The sequence below is a fragment of the Bombina bombina genome, chromosome 6 (assembly GCF_027579735.1).
Source record: "Bombina bombina isolate aBomBom1 chromosome 6, aBomBom1.pri, whole genome shotgun sequence".
Taxonomy (NCBI): Eukaryota; Metazoa; Chordata; class Amphibia; order Anura; family Bombinatoridae; genus Bombina; species Bombina bombina.
This window is the reverse complement of record NC_069504.1, coordinates 592,850,364-592,868,013: the sequence shown is the minus strand read 5'-3', so window position 1 is coordinate 592,868,013 and position 17,650 is coordinate 592,850,364. Positions and strand designations below refer to the sequence as shown.

At 37.3% G+C, this 17,650-nt stretch overlaps 1 protein-coding gene across 1 annotated transcript in view; it reads left to right on the top strand.

The window, feature by feature from the left end:
* Positions 1 to 17,650, top strand: part of LOC128663307 (dual oxidase 1-like) — a 485,563-nt gene that overhangs the window by 280,575 nt on the left and 187,338 nt on the right. Inside the window, exons 15-16 of the mRNA XM_053717572.1 lie at positions 11,278 to 11,415; positions 11,937 to 12,053. Coding sequence (XP_053573547.1) covers positions 11,278 to 11,415; positions 11,937 to 12,053 — 255 coding nt within the window. The remainder of the gene's footprint in view (positions 1 to 11,277; positions 11,416 to 11,936; positions 12,054 to 17,650) is intronic.

The window sequence follows — 17,650 nt, the reverse complement described above, 5'->3', positions numbered from 1 at the left end:
TCGCGCCTCTGCTGTATGTTGTCTCAGCTTATTAGCCAATAACCTATCAGCCTTGTTACCTTTTGCATAAAAGGTTTGTTTGAATTGACGTATTTGGGTTTGTAGTCGTTTAGATTCTAACTCTTCAATCTGTTTCTTAGTCTCATCTATACGTGCTAAGATCAGGGGGTCCAATGATGCCATATGTGTGGCAGTTAGGTCCCGAAGGGTCACGTGTAATTGGGCTAGAGTGCTTCCTAGTTTCCTTTTGTGTTCAGCCTTGAGCTTAATAAAGAGGCCTCTGACAAACGCCTTAAGGGAACCCCAAAGGGTATAGTCACTAACTGTGCCATTGTCATTTGCTTTTAAAAAATATTCTATCTCAGATCTGAGAAACACAGTATGTTCTAGAGATGAGAGGATAAATTCAGGTAGCTTCCAAGAAGGTCTAGGTGACATGGGATTGTGAGCTGTCATAGTCAACTGTATTGGAGAGTGGTTCGACCACAAGCAGTCAGGCATATGGATAGATTGTATGTGGTCTAGTAGGTGGGGTTCGCAGAAGATATAATCTATTCTCGTGTAAGTATTATGGACCGGCGAATAGTAAGAGTAATCCCTAGAAGAGGGATGGTAATAGCGCCACACGTCAAATAGGTTATACTGGGCAATGAGATTGTTAAACTGTTTGGCTTTCTTGATTAAATTGGGGTCGCAGGGTTTAAGCAGTGGAGATCGCCTATCCTGGGCAGTATCTAGAACCATGTTAAAATCGCCTGCTAGCAGTAAGTTGGAAGTCTTGTGCAAAGATAGTAGTCTGAAAAACTTGCAAAGTGCTTGAATTTCACCAGTGTTTGGACCGTAATAGCTAGCTAAAGTGTATGGGACACCATCGAGTTTGCAGTTAACAATCAAATATCTGCCCTGGGGATCCCTGAAAACTTCTAATTTATCATAAAGTAAGCTCTTATGTATCATGACCGCAACTCCCCTAGATTTACCTGAGAAGGAGGCTGTCTCTATAACTGGGTAGTTTCTGGAGGCTAGAGGTATGGGTGATCCGACTACCCAATGCGTCTCCTGCAAAAATGTGACTTGTGACTTAGCGTGAGCTAGGTAGCGCAGTTGTCTGTCTGCTTCTCTTGTTTGGGGTGTTAAGCCCCCTAGTGTTGTGGGATGTGCAGGTAAATGACATGGTTGTATGAGTCGTTTCTAGCAGGGGAAAGGATAAGGGGTAGGGCGATAAGACGCGGGGAGAGAAAGAAGAAGGGGGGAGATGAGAGAAAAAATATTTTTTTAGAGGGGGGGAGAGATAGAGAGAAAAATGGGTCGGGTAGAGGGTGGGAGGTGAGAAGGGTATCAGTTAGAAGATTATTCCTACTGCAATAAAAAAAGGTCAATTTCTTTAAGTATTAGAACAATTTTTCAATGTTTCTACTATAGATAACTCTTTACAGATGCGGTATTGTCGAGAAAAACCTCTTAAGTAGTCCCCGACCCCCAATTAAAGGGGGCACCTTATTAAGGGGAAAAGAAAGGGAGGGAGGGAGGAGGTGCTAGGTGTTAAATGAAGTAATGTATTGTTAAAAATATAACTGTCGGGGAGAAAAATGCTGGTCGCTAAGGGTTACAGGGAGGTGAAAGTGGGATGGGTTATAAGAAGTGGACTTAGATAGTCATTTTGCCTGTCAAATGAAAAAGTCAAAGTAAAAAAAGTGTAGACAACAATGCTTAGAGATGATAAAGTTAGTAACAGGAAGAAAGTGTGTGCCATACTCAGCAAACATTGCACAACATTGAGCATATCAGTACATCGTCCGTTAAAGGGGAGAGAAACAATAGCAAACAAAACATGTAAAACCTACAACAGTTCAAAACATAACAAGATATTATTGGCAATAACAAAGAAAGTGCGTATCATATGTAGTAAGACATTACACATCAATGAGCAAAACATTACATTATTTGTCCAAGGGAAGAAAAACTATAGTTGATAAAGCACACAGAATCCTCTACAGCTCAAAACCCAGCTAAGTATCGTTAGCAATAACAATTGTATGAGGAGACTACTATCCGTGTTAGAACTCAACAATAAGGTTTAGTGTCTCCCTTAGGTGTATCTGCAATGTTTTTAATAAAAATAGTATCGTGTAGGGATGGAAAATGTATGTGTTCTATCTACCAATAACCTCAGGAGATATAATTGTACTAGATGGGCAGGAGGCCTAAGTGTGTGCAAGCTTTCAAATAATCTAGTGTCCTACCTCTGGAAGACCAATCGGCAGACTCATCTAGCAGGCGAATATCATAATTAGTAAACCATGTAATAAATTTCGACTGTAGAAGGACTGGGTCTAAGTAAGTGTAATAGTCGAATGTGATCTATTAACTAAAAACACCAGGCAAAGGAGCATTCCTGGTTGAATAACAGGCCTGAATGTCCAATGTTCCTAGAACTAGCTTATTTCTCGTGCGTTATCATATTTAACACGTTCTTATCTGTGTAGGCAACATACCTAAAACAAGACAACCTAGATAATAAACATTATAAACTAAACAGTCTGTTAACAACTATGAGAAAAGCTTAAATTTGGAATTAAATGAGAAAACATTAAGGCACAAGTTAGCCTATAATTATCAGTCAAAGATCAACTGTGTTGGGATAAGACCCTCAGGGCACTCTCTAGGTCCAGGGAAGAGTCTGATCCTGAGGAAGTACTGTTGAAGGAGATAAAAGACTTTATGAGTCCAGGGAGGTAGATCTCCGTCTATGAGGGAGAGCAGACCACTCAGCAGTTTCTCGTTGATTGTGAAAAGGGAGGCCCCTCGAACTTGGCGTCGGCCATGCAGAGGGTTTGGATTTAGAATCTCTTGAAGTAGACTTGTGCTCCGTTGAGGCGGCTTGAGGCAGTCGTTCTGAAGTGGAAGCAGGCACAGCAGTCAATGTCCATTCTTCCGCTGAAGCCCTCAATTGGTTGCGTTGCTGTGGTGGTCTGTCTTTTTGTGAAGGTAGTAGGTTCCACAGTTGCAGGAGTTCAAATCCTTTAGAAGCATTTAAAACAGTGAACATTTGGTTGTTCCTTAATATTAGTAGTTTGATGGGGTATCCCCAGCGATATCTGATATTGTTGTTTCTCAGAGTGGGGGTGATGTCAGTAAACGTCTTTCTTTTTTGAAGTGTTCTCATAGATAAATCAGGGAATATTTGTATATTTTATAATTTGTCAGGGAGAGGAGGCTTTTGGAAATGTGCCCGTTTGATCCTTTCCTTGTAAGTGTAATAGTGCAAGCAAACTATGATGTTGCGTGGTTGATCCTCAGACAAACCCTTAGGCTTTAGTGAACTATGAGCTCTATCCATTAAATCTTCCGCCTCAGTAGTTTTAGGAGCTAACACATTAAATAACTCTTTTAAGCATGGCTGAAGATCTGAATTGGTGACAGTCTCCGGCACACCTTGGATTCTGAGGTTATTTCATCGCGATCTGTCCTCCATGTCAGCTATCTTATCTTCCACTACTTTGAAATAATCAGAGAGATGTTGCATTTGACTAAGGATGTTTGACTGTTCGGCAGATAGGTCCTCATGTTTCCTTTCAAGAGTATCTATACGCTCGTTTGAGGATGAGATTTCTTTCTTTAGTTCAGCGGTGGTGGCTGTTAGTTTTGCTGCAAAGGAAGTGTGATGCTTATCCAAAAGTAACTTAAGAGATTCCATTATGAATGTGGGGGTGACCTCTGTATTTGTAGCTTGTTGCATATCTTGCATGGCTGAGAACATGAGTTCAGAGGCCTCTGATCTGGGTGAATCTGGAGCATCTGTTTCAGTGTGGGACCCTGAATAAGTGGATCCAAAATGGTCCATTACTGTTTTCTTTGGAGGGTAGGGCTGTTTATTGCCTTTTTTCCGTGCTGACTGCGACATAATGACAATGCCGATATTGCAGTGCTAGATACAAATTAGGCTGCCTTGGTGAGGTAAGAGGCCGGAATAGATGATCAGCTTTGTGAGGTTATACAAAATGTTCACATAAAACAGCACATTGGAGACAGCACTGTGTGGGAGACAGGAAAAATTGACTAAAAATTATTTATTCCATATTTATAGTCAAAGGGAGAGAAAGGAAAAAGAAAAATTGTAAAAAAAGGAAACCAGCTGGCAAGATATAAAGAAAGTAAGTGCAGCAGACACTGCGATATACTTGTTTACTTTCTTATTTGCTCATCCCCTCTCTCAGACCAATGTGATTCTGAGTACTGCAGCAGTTAACTGATTAACTAATCTAGAGTGGTATCTTTACAGAGTCCCAAAAAAGGTTTCCCTCTGCCCAGGGCTGGGAGTCTAAGTGGGGGATCCTTATGTGTGCTGCCCCCGACCCTAAAGTGTATTGCCAAGTTCCTTATGTAGCAGGAAAATGGTGTCCGCCTCTGTAGGGCCTGAATATTGTGATTGGAGACAAAGGTAACTTAGCGTGTACACACACAAGGTAGAGTGTCACAGATGAGCAGGTCAGCCTGCAGACGGACTTGTGTTAGAGGGCAGAGGTAGCAACTAGTAGAGAGGTAGGTGGTCAGAGATCCGACCCTTTATATGTCTCTTCACAGGACTCCACGCGGTGCATGGCTGATATCAAGATGGCGCCACCCTTAACTGAGCTACGGCTCCAAGGTGGTAAATTACCTGTTCGTGTCCACAGTGACTGGCTGGCTCCCCGCAGCACCCAGCTTACTGGAAGAGAAGGAGCTCGGTATCTGCTGTATGCCTCCAGTTGTATCAAGTGTCTCGGCACTACTGGATGAGAGGCTCTCATGACTAGTTTGCACAGCCGCTGTTATGAGCTGATGTAAAGCGGCGGACTGCCATATGGTGACTTGGAATGTCCGGCTAGTGCGGCTGATGTGTGCCCGGGTCTCTAGGGATATTTAGGGTGCACAGGGGGAATTAATAAAGGGGTAGCACTAATTTGCAGAGGGTAATTAGCTGAATCAGAGCGGGAGCTTGAAAATATGCAACCAGCTTCTCTCCCAGTTGGCTCCGCCCCCCTTGCAGAATTTTAATGAAGAATTATTTAATGCAGAATTTTAACATAGGATTTTCAATATACGGAGTAATTACCCCACACAAAACAATATCAGAATCTAATAGAATTTTTAAAAAATACAGAAAGATCCCAATCTGGTTCTAAATTACCCAGTTCATGTATCCAGAAACATTCCCTTTGTTTTAATAAAAGATCTCTATTTCCTCCTCTTCTGGGTCTAGGTACAAATTCAATTATTTGAAATTTGAAGTTGATTCACAGCATGACCCATTAAATTAAATTTTGGGTGCCTGTCTCCCGTTGTGCTTATCATGGCAATATTCCTCATGCTAATATCATAACATTACAACAAATATTCATACGTAACTTAATATTATAGCCAATCTCGGCACTCTCCATAAATAATGCTAACAATACTTTCAGCCCCTGGATTGTAGGAGCTTAGTTTATTTATTTATTTTTATTTGCAAACAGTTGCCTTATTTCTTTGACTGATAAGTAAGCCACTGGTGATAAGAGAACTAATTATGCATGTGATATTTAATCCAACTGTAGTTTAATCATATTTAACTTGTACGAGTGTGAACTGAATGCCTGTTTTTTTTTTCTTTCTAGAATTGTGTATTAAAAGTCATCAGCTGTGAGAGAATTTTCAACAGAAAGTTCTCAAAAAAGCCATTGTCATGTGTTATGTTAAGTACCTGTTACCAGTATATTAACAGAAAGGTCACCTGAAACTGTCAGATACTCATTAACATCTGTGAGATTAACCTATTGCAATCAGATTGCATCCTCGCCACTCCTTAACCATTTGAATGGCATTTGGTTGAACATTATTGAGCTGCTGTTCACAAAGATACTATCCCATTAAGGAGTTCAATAACATAGATGCCAGCTATGTAAAATGCACTGTTGTAACTGTGCTTGGACCTGGTGAGCATTAGGGCACGTCCCCTATAAAAACCTGGTCATGAAGGTGTAATCTCTTTGAACATTTTCCATGATGCAAGAGAGGGGGTTCACACTTTAGAGTATTTATAAAATCCAGTAACAAAATATATCACAAGTGTTTCTAATAGAAACCAATAGATTCCATCTTGTTTTAAGTTAATGTCAAAACAGAAATGGTGCATTTAAAATCAATAAATATCAATAAATATAAATATTTAAAAAAAAAGATATACTTGTCAAATATTAAGTGACAATACAGAAATTTAGCAATCATGCTCAGTATGCCCATTATGCCACGATGCAAATGGAATTTAGATGATTTAGCGGTGGTGACTATCAAATACTCAACACATACACATATGTATATAAATCTATAAAGATTATAGAACAAGGCACTCGCTGGTTTTGTAAAGTTTCCAAACTAATTTATTCCTCAGTGAAGTTTCGAGGTGTTTACCCGTTCATCAGACCAACAATAATGAATCTCACAGCAAACAATTTAAAGTGTTAGAACCCCACCCACTGACAGAAAAACCACCAAAGGGTTACCATAGTAACATCAAAACAAAAACATTCCATTGTCTGAATTGCATTAATTAATTAATCAGTGAACCAAAGAATACAGAATACAAATTAGTGACTGTAAGGATATATACACATAGGTGAGAGAGAATTATGTCCAAGTGTTACACCATGATTACTAACATAAATTACCTGTGATAATGTACAGATATAATTAAAAATAAATGCACAAGGGGCCCAGTGGAAATAGCAGTCTTTGCTGCTGACATAATGGAAGCAAACGAGTTTGTAATATGATACATTGAGAACAAAATAGTTCAAAGGCTTGACTAGCAGAATAGAGACAGTAACTGTGTATACATAGTAACGATATGTACTTACTTCGGTAAGCACAGGAAAATAACTGGCCAAGTTGCAGGCACATAGTTGTACAGGGAATAGCTAGGAGATGCACGTCCCATACGTCATCATGACGTATAAAGACACGCCCCCTGAGGGGATTGCATATCAGCGAATCTGATCGCAAAAATAGTAATATGTGACAAACAGAGGGAGATAGCTTATAAGGACAAAGCGAGCATGGGGAATGTATGCACAGAGGATATATGCGAGGGGAATGTAAATAAGACGTAAATCCACAGTATAAGTTGCGCAGCATATCGTCCAAAGGGTGAGAAATCATGAAAGTTATAGTAATCAAACAAGGGTAAAGTTTCAATTGCAGCGCTATAATATACAGGGTGTGATAACCTTGCAATTTGTCAGTGTACTAAGTAGCTCATTGCTCAAAGCGGGCAAAATAGACATAATAATGGGTAATGTCAATATGGGTGCGAAAAAGAAAATCAATAAATAAAAGAAATCAATAAATAAATAAAAATACAAATTTAGTGTTGTCCAATATATCAATATTAATAGTAACACTAAGGAGAGCTAAAATGGTCAGTTAGGAAATCATAACATTATTGCAAGGGGATCAATACCACTGTTAACATAAAAGTAAAATAAAAATTAGAAAATAAAAATAACAACAATAACAAATAAAAAGAAACATAAAGAGAACATCTCCTCAGTAAAACCATCACAATGGGAGTACATTCAAAATGGCAAGTCACCATGTATCAATTTGCAGTATACAGTATATAGTGAAATCTATATATAGTGGGACTGGACACAGTGATTAGCTAAGCGTAAGCATTAGGTAGCTAGGGGGGAAAACACTTCACTAAATTGACTACTAGATAATATACTGGGATTATATGGAAAATGGGGCATAAATGTATATGTAAAAAAAAGATATGCAGAAAAAATACCATGTAATATGTATACATATATAGGGGCCAGGCTAATATCCGATTCCTAACAGACCATTTGAAATCTCCTCAGTGTTACTATTAATATTGATATATTGGACAACACTAAATTTGTATTTTTATTTATTGATTTTCTTTTATTCGGCACATCAAAGTGACGTCATTCTAAGCTATCGGAACACGCGCTGAACCGAAAGAGCGCAGTGAGCAGTAAACGGCAAGTTTTAACAACCATACTATACTCCTCATGGACTACACTTAACGCCGTGAAGAGAGCGGGGGGTAAGTACCATAAAAAATAAATACGGGGAGTGTTGATAAGCTAAAAGGAAAGGCTATACTACTGGCACATACAACCTTACATACTCTCTTGACCTGGGTCAAAAAGTCTGTGTAGTGGTATTAACAGAACAAAATGACTGGCTAATAAGCTGTGGTTTAAAAAAGCCTCTAAAAAATAAGTTCACACTATAGTAACATGCTGCTACTAATAGGCAGTTTCTGTGTTTAAATTTCACCCCTCAAACAACAACAGGGGCCTGTTTCTTTTCTTTTCTTACAAAAGTTTAAGTTGGATGTGTTTGGTATCATTCGTCAGGTTAAAAGGATAAAGATAGAGAAAAAGACATTACAACAAATAGAGACCGGTTAGGGAACCTAAGGAATATTGCTTTAAATCGCAAAGAACTTTAAGCAACAATTAGGAAAAACACCGGGACACTTCAAACTCTTTTTTTCTTTTTGTTGTTTTTTGTGGTTTTTTTTTTTTTTTTTTTTTTTTTTTAGTTTATGCTCTCTATAGTAAAGACTGCTTGATTAAGAGACTGATATCATATTATACATATAAAACGAATTCTATCTCCTTTTAGCTCTTAACAAAAGTCTTTTGAGAGAAAACAATACTTGTTACATAATTCCTGGCAACATAAGAGTTGATATGTATTTGTGATACACTGCATGCTTGTGAATTTTGATATTGTTTTTTAACCAAAACAGGAGCACTTAAGTTAGATTGTAAGTGATAGAATATTATTCCCTAATAAGCTCCATAAAGGAGAATTAGTCAGGTAAATCAATATTGAAGATAGTCAAGTAAACACTATATTTAATAAGAAGGGCTGTAAACAATAATCAGGAAAATATTTTGGATAAATCCTCTAACAGTAAAGGTGTTTTTAAGAGATCTGTTCTATCTAAAATATATAAAAATTGTACTTTATTTGATTAGAGGTCTCAACAAATGTTTGTAGGGAGATCAAACACGTGTTTTTTGACATAATTAGATCCTGCAATATATGATTTGATATTCTGTTAAGTAATGGATTAGGTATCCGAAATTTGATACTTTGTTACTGGTAAAGAGGGTGATATTTAGTGCAAATTGTATAGGATAGGATCTTATCAAGGTATAAACCCCATAGCGGAGAGTAAGCTAGCTAACCCATTAGAGAAGAGACATAATTGACCTCTAGTATCAGACTTTATTTTTTTTTTTACTAAACAACTTGTGCATAAATCAGATAAAGAGGCTAAAACTGGATATGTGATAACTTTCTTGTTAAGGCACTGGTAATAGTAGTCTGTATTTCATATTGACATAGACCTAGGGCAAGCACACACATTACAATTTCTATTTTTATTTATTTATTTTTTTATTTTTATTTTTTCACTTTAGTATTTTCACTGAATTAAAATTTATATATTTAGAATTTAAGACACTGTTGTATAAGGAGAAGGGTGAACTGTACGTGGACAGGATCATCCTTGTATGCACTTAGTTTGTTTCACTGTGTCACGCAACGCACTAAGACACCCACGCATAATAAAAAAAAAAAAAAAAAAAGACATTACTCGTTATTTTGTCTTATTTGCCCGCTTTGAGCAATGAGCTACTTAGTACTCTGACAAATTGCACGGTTATCAGACCCCGTATATTATAGCGCTGCGTTTGAAACTGTACCCTTGTTTAATTACTATAACTTACATGATTACTCACCCTTTGGACGATATGCTGCACAACTTATACTGTGGATTTACGTCTTATTTACATTCCCCTCGCGTATATCCTCTGCGCATACATTCCCCATGCTCACTTTGTCCTTATAATCTATCTCCCTCCGTTTGTCACACATTACTATTTTTGCGATCAGATTCACTGATATGCAATCCCCTTAGGGGGCGTGTCTTTATACGCCATGATGACATATGGGGCGTGGATCTCCTTTCTATTCCCGGTATGACTATGTGCCTGCAACTTGGTCAGTTATTTTCCTGTGCTTACCGCAGTAAGTACATATCGTTATTATGTATACACAGTTACTGTCTCTATTCTGCTAGTCAAGCCTTTGAACTATTTTGTTCTCAATGTATCATATTACAAACTTGTTTGCTTCCATTATGTCAGCAGCAAAGACTGCTATTTCCACTGGGCCCCTTGTGCATTTATTTTTAATTATATCTGTACATTATCACAGGTAATTTATGTTAGTAATCATGGTGTAACACTTGGACATAATTCTCTGTCACCTATGTTTATATATCCTTACAGTCACTAATTTGTATTCTGTATTCTTTGGTTCACTGATCAATTAATTAATGCAATACAGAAAATGGAATGTTTTTGTTTTGATGTTACTATGGTAACCCTTTGGCGGTTTTTCTGTCAGTGGGTGGGGTTCTAACACTTTAAATTGTTTGCTGTAAGATTCATTATTGTTGGTCTGATGAACGGGTAAACACCCCGAAACGTCACTGAGGAATAAATAAGCTTGGACACTTTACAAGACCAGTGATTGGTTTGTTCTATAATTTTTATCTACATTCTTCTTAGCACCCTGGCATTTGACTACCTGTTTGTGAGAGTGCACTTACCCTACTACCTACCTACATAAACCTATACATATGTAATTGTGTAAACTGTCCACTGTAGATGGCCAATACACTAATGATGAACATAGCTTTAATAAAGTGATACCATGTATGTTAATACACCTCTACAATGTCTCATATGACAATTTCAGAGTGTTTTGCACATGTGCAATATAATATAATGATTCCAGATAGTCTTGGAATACTTGCAAGGATGTTTTAAAAGGCCATTCCAGGGCTTTATCAAGTGCCTTTAGGTGATGAATCTGGTTGCGTGTATAACATTGCTACACACAGCTGTCTTAAGAACTATGTGCAGCCATCTAGACATATTATCATTGAAAGGAACTAAGTTTAAAGAAAGTACATAAAGTACATTTGCTAAGATAAGCAAATTGTAAATATTTTAAAAACAACAAATTGTAAAGATTTTAAAAACTGAATCACACAAGTCCCTATAAGTTTTGATCTCAGCATTTTAGGTGACCTTCAACATAATTTTTCACATATTTGTTTTTTGTCACTTTTCTAGAAAATATTTTAATTATCTTACAGCTTTTTGCAATTTCTGTTTGTATTGTTTATTTATCTATTTTTACTAGGTGATCCGTGTCCCCAACCAACGCAAATATCATCTGGACAGCTTCCCAACTGCACCCCGTTAACTGTAACTGACTATTTTGCAGACAGTGTACCTGGATACAGCATACTTATTACAGCAATATGCTCATTTCCTTTAGGTCTGTAAACTCTCTTTATTGCATTAGTTGCCTGTAAAAAAAAAACATATGAACATGTCAGGGTAAACTAAACTATTTCCATAAACAATTCTGTTTTGAGATAACAGTCCAGGCTATAGGATGAAAATACCTAAACAACTGTTAAATTGTGAAAATTTTAAAGGAAAAATAGATTTATTTTCAAAAATGATCTCTCCTAAAAACACATAAATATCGTCCTCTCTCTTCCTTGTAGCAATGATCCCTTTAAAAAACAACTACTCTACCATTTACTGTGTAAAAATTACTTTACAAAAATTAGATGATTTCATTTAATGTTTAATACAGTCTAAATATTCTAGTAGTTGTTTTAAATGCTTAGTTGTACTTATGTGCTGACATTGTATTATACATAGAATATATAAATATTGTTCATGGCAATTGTACAAAATATATCATTTACATTTGTTTTTTTCTTCAGATGTGTGTTTTGTTTTATTAATGTAACCAATAATTTTTTCTATTATTTTTTTCACGGACAGTCAGCTTTTTCATTGCATGGATTGTTGCTCAGTCTCGAAAAAGAGATTTTAAAAAAATACAACAGAAACGGGACATCAAAAGCTTAAAAAGGGGAATGTCAGTTGATGGAGTTTCAGGTAATTTTAGATTTTTGTGATAAGCCGTTAAGATTAAAGGGACATTAAAGGGACACTGTACACAAATTTTTTCTTTCATGATTCAGATAGAGCATGCAATTTTAAGCATCTTTCTAATTTACTCCTATTGTCAAATTTTCTTTATTCTCTTGCTATCTATATTTGAAAAGCAAAAATTTAAGTTTAGATGCCGGCCCATTTTTGGTGAACAACCTGGGTTGTCCTTGCTGATTGGACAGCACCAATAAACAAGTGCTGTCCATGGTTCTGAACCACAAATTGGCTGGCTCCTTAGCTTAGATGTCTTCTTTTTCAAATAAAGAAAGCAAGAGAATGAAGAAAAAATGATAATAGGAGTTAATTGGAAAGTTGCTTAAAATTGCTTGCTCTATATGAATCACAAAAGAAAAAATTTGGGTTCAGTGTTCCTTTAAGCTAAAAATGTAATAGCATAAAATGTTTAATCAATGAATATAAAACAGCACTGCAATATACACTATTATATATGTGCATATATATATATATATATATATATATATATATATATATATATATATATATATATATATATATATATATATATGTAGATAGAGAGCACTCTCACTTTCCAAACTTGATGCCAGGGTGCCAGCAGATGAATATGCACAGTAAAGGAAGGCACTCACTGGTCTTTTTCTTCAAAGGAGGAAAGGGAGTGTGTCCCCGAAACGTCACAATTATTAAAGTTATTTTGAAGAAAAAGACCAGTGAGTGCCTTCCTTTACTGTGTATATATATATATATATATATATATATATATATATATATATATATATATATATATATATATATATATATATATATATACACACATGATTGTATATAGGTATATACTGAATATATATATATATATATATATATATATATATATATATATATATATATATATATATATATATATATATATATATATATATATATATATATAAAATCATGTATATATATATATATATATATATATATTTCTCCTCCGGAAAGTCTGGAGTAAGTACTGTGAAATTTTGTTAACCCTAAAACCTTCTACAAAGTGATTGCTTAGATCAGAGTACATACTCCTTTACATTTGTTCTTAACTGGACAAAAGTAAAGGAGACTGGGAATATGAATTCCACCTGCCTTTTTAATGGCTGTTTCTCTGAACTGTTCTTTACAGGAGCAGAGCTACTATTTATTTATCTGTCTTTCTATTTTGTAGCCTGATATTCTGCAGTATTGATATACAACCTAATACAAAAAATACATAGGGGCTGAATTATCGCTGTACACTGTCGGCATTTATCATTGCACAAGCATTTCTCGTGAAATACTTGTGCAATACTGCTCCGCTGCAGGGGTGTCAATAAACCCGATCTGGCTGATTGCAGCTTAGCGATCTGGAAACTATAGGGGTAGATTGCAGCATCCACTGCTTGTTAAATGTACCCCATAGAGTATAAATGTTTAGGGAGTGCAAATTTACTTCCACCGATTCAACAACTTTTTCTTTCAAATGGTAGTGCAGATCTCTACAGGGTGTATAAAACTTCAATAGGTTCCATATGCACCTAAGTACTTTAAAGTCTTTATTGTCTAAAGAAGGAACCACAATTGTGTATAATGTTTAACAGTAAATTCACACCAAACGAAAAAATATTCTCAAATAAAGTGTCCTCTTTAATGCCTTTATTATCAGTGTTGTAATTTCTTCTTTAGAGGTGAAGACATTAGTTTGCTAAAGAAGATGTGGAACATGCGTTATACCCTCTGTTGACAGTTTCACTGGAAGAGAAAGATATTTTGCAGTGTAGTTGTTAGTTGTTGATCTATTCCATGTAAATAGATTAAGTATGGAGATAGTTGTCATAAAATGTTACTTTCTGCAATTTGCTTAGCATAAAAAAGAACATAAATAAATATTTCTGGCCAAAGCACATATCCTCAGGCATGTCTGCTATATGAGATCACAGCAAGTAAAGCACATATCCTCAGGCATGTCTGCTATATGAGATCACAGCAAGTAAAGCACATATCCTCAGGCATGTCTGCAATATGAGATCACAGCAAGTAAAGCACATATCCTCAGGCATGTCTGCTATATGAGATCACAGCAAGTAAAGCACATATCCTCAGGCATGTCTGCAATATGAGATCACAGCAAGTAAAGCACATATCCTCAGGCATGTCTGCAATATGAGATCACAGCAAGTAAAGCACATATCCTCAGGCATGTCTGCAATATGAGATCACAGCAAGTAAAGCCCATATCCTCAGGTATGTCTGCAATATGAGATCACAGCAAGTAAAGCACATATCCTCAGGCATGTCTGCAATATGAGATCACAGCAAGTAAAGCCCATATCCTCAGGTATGTCTGCAATATGAGATCACAGCAAGTAAAGCACATATCCTCAGGCATGTCTGCAATATGAGATCACAGCAAGTAAAGCACATATCCTCAGGCATGTCTGCAATATGAGATCACAGCAAGTAAAGCACATATCCTCAGGCATGTCTGCAATATGAGATCATAGCAAGTAAAGCACATATCCTCAGGCATGTCTGCAATATGAGATCACAGCAAGTAAAGCACATATCCTCAGGCATGTCTGCAATATGAGATCACAGCAAGTAAAGCACATATCCTCAGGAATGTCTGCAATATGAGATCACAGCAAGCAAAGCACATATCCTCAGGCATGTCTGCAATATGAGATCACAGCAAGTAAAACACATGTCCTCAGGCGGCATATCTGCAATATGAGATCACAGCAAGTAAAGCACATATCCTCAGGCATGTCTGCAATATGAGATCACAGCAAGTAAAGCACATATCCTCAGGCATGTCTGCAATATCAGATCACAGCAAGTAAAGCACATATCCTCAGGCATGTCTGCAATATCAGATCACAGCAAGTAAAGCACATATCCTCAGGCATGTCTGCAATATCAAATCACAGCAAGTAAAGCACATATCCTCAGGCATGTCTGCAATATCAGATCACAGCAAGTAAAGCACATATCCTCAGGCATGTCTGCTATATGAGATCACAGCAAGTAAAGCACATATCCTCAGGCATGTCTGCTATATGAGATCACAGCAAGTAAAGCACATATCCTCAGGCATGTCTGCAATATGAGATCACAGCAAGTAAAGCACATATCCTCAGGCATGTCTGCAATATGAGATCACAGCAAGTAAAGCACATATCCTCAGGCATGTCTGCAATATGAGATCACAGCAAGTAAAGCACATATCCTCAGGCATGTCTGCAATATCAGATCACAACAAGTAAAACACATATCCTCAGGCATGTCTGCAATATGAGATCACAGCAAGTAAAGCACATATCCTCAGGCATGTCTGCAATACAAGATCACAGCAAATAACGCACATATCCTCAGGCATGTCTGCAATATCAGATCACAGCAAGTAAAGCACATATTCTCAGGCATGTCTGCAATATCAGATCACAGCAAGTAAAGCACATATCCTCAGGCATGTCTGCAATATCAGATCACAGCAAGTAAAGCACATATCCTCAGTCATGTCTGCAATATGAGATCACAGCAAGGAAAGCACATATCCTCAGGCATGTCTGCAATATGAGATCACAGCAAGTAAAGCACATATCCTCAGGCATGTCTGCAATATGAGATCACAGCAAGGAAAGCACATATCCTCAGGCATGTCTGCAATATGAGATCACAGCAAGTAAAGCACATATCCTCAGGCATGTCTGCAATATGAGATCACAGCAAGTAAAGCACATATCCTCAGGCATGTCTGCAATATAATATCACAGCAAGTAAAGTACATATCTTCAGGTATGTCTGCAATATCAGATCACAGCAAGTAATGCACATATCCTCAGGCATGTCTGCAATATGAGATCACAGCAAGTAAAGCACATATCGTCAGGCATGTCTGCAATATGAGATCATAGCAAGTAAAGCACATATCCTCAGGCATGTCTGCAATATGAGATCACAGCAAGTAAAGCACATATCCTCAGGCATGTCTGCAATATGAGATCACAGCAAGTAAAGCACATATCCTCAGGCATGTCTGCAATATGAGATCACAGCAAGTAAAGCACATATCCTCATGTATGTCTGCAATATGAGATAACAGCAAGTAAAGCACATATCCTCAGGCATGTCTGCAATATTAGATCAAAGGAAGTAAAGCACATATCCTCAGGCATGTCTGCAATATCAGATCACAGCAAGTAAAGTACATATCCTCTGGCATGTCTGCAATATGAGATCACAGCAAGTAAAGTACATATCCTCAGGCATGTCTGCAATATGAGATCACAGCAAGTAAAGTACATATCCTCTGGCATGTCTGCAATATGAGATCACAGCAAGTAAAGCACATATCCTCAGGCATGTCTGCAATATGAGATCACAGCAAGTAAAGCACATATACTCAGGCATGTCTGCAATATGAGATCACAGCAAGTAAAGCACATATCCTCAGGCATGTCTGCAATATGAGATCACAGCAGGTAAAGCACATATCCTCAGGCATGTCTGCAATATGAGATCACAGCAAGTAAACCACATATCCCGAGGCATGTCTGCAATATGAGATCACAGCAAGTAAAGCACATATCCCGAGGCATGTCTGCAATATGAGATCACAGCAAGTAAAGCACATATCCTCATGCATGTCTGCAATATGAGATCACAGCAAGTAAAGCACATATCCTCAGGCATGTCTGCAATATGAGATCACAGCAAGTAAAGCACATATCCTCAGGCATGTCTGCAATATGAGATCACAGCAAGTAAAGCACATATCCTCAGGCATGTCTGCAATATCAGATCACAACAAGTAAAACACATATCCTCAGGCATGTCTGCAATATGAGATCACAGCAAGTAAAGCACATATCCTCAGGCATGTCTGCAATACAAGATCACAGCAAATAACGCACATATCCTCAGGCATGTCTGCAATATCAGATCACAGCAAGTAAAGCACATATTCTCAGGCATGTCTGCAATATCAGATCACAGCAAGTAAAGCACATATCCTCAGGCATGTCTGCAATATCAGATCACAGCAAGTAAAGCACATATCCTCAGGCATGTCTGCAATATGAGATCACAGCAAGTAACGTGCACATCTTCAGGCATGTCTGCAATATGAGATCACAGCAAGTAAAGCACATATCCTCAGGCATGTCTGCAATATGAGATCACAGCAAGTAAAGCACATATCCTCAGGCATGTCTGCAATATGAGATCACAGCAAGGAAAGCACATATCCTCAGGCATGTCTGCAATATGAGATCACAGCAAGTAAAGCACATATCCTCAGGCATGTCTGCAATATGAGATCACAGCAAGTAAAGCACATATCCTCAGGCATGTCTGCAATATAATATCACAGCAAGTAAAGTACATATCTTCAGGTATGTCTGCAATATCAGATCACAGCAAGTAATGCACATATCCTCAGGCATGTCTGCAATATGAGATCACAGCAAGTAAAGCACATATCCTCAGGCATGTCTGCAATATGAGATCATAGCAAGTAAAGCACATATCCTCAGGCATGTCTGCAATAT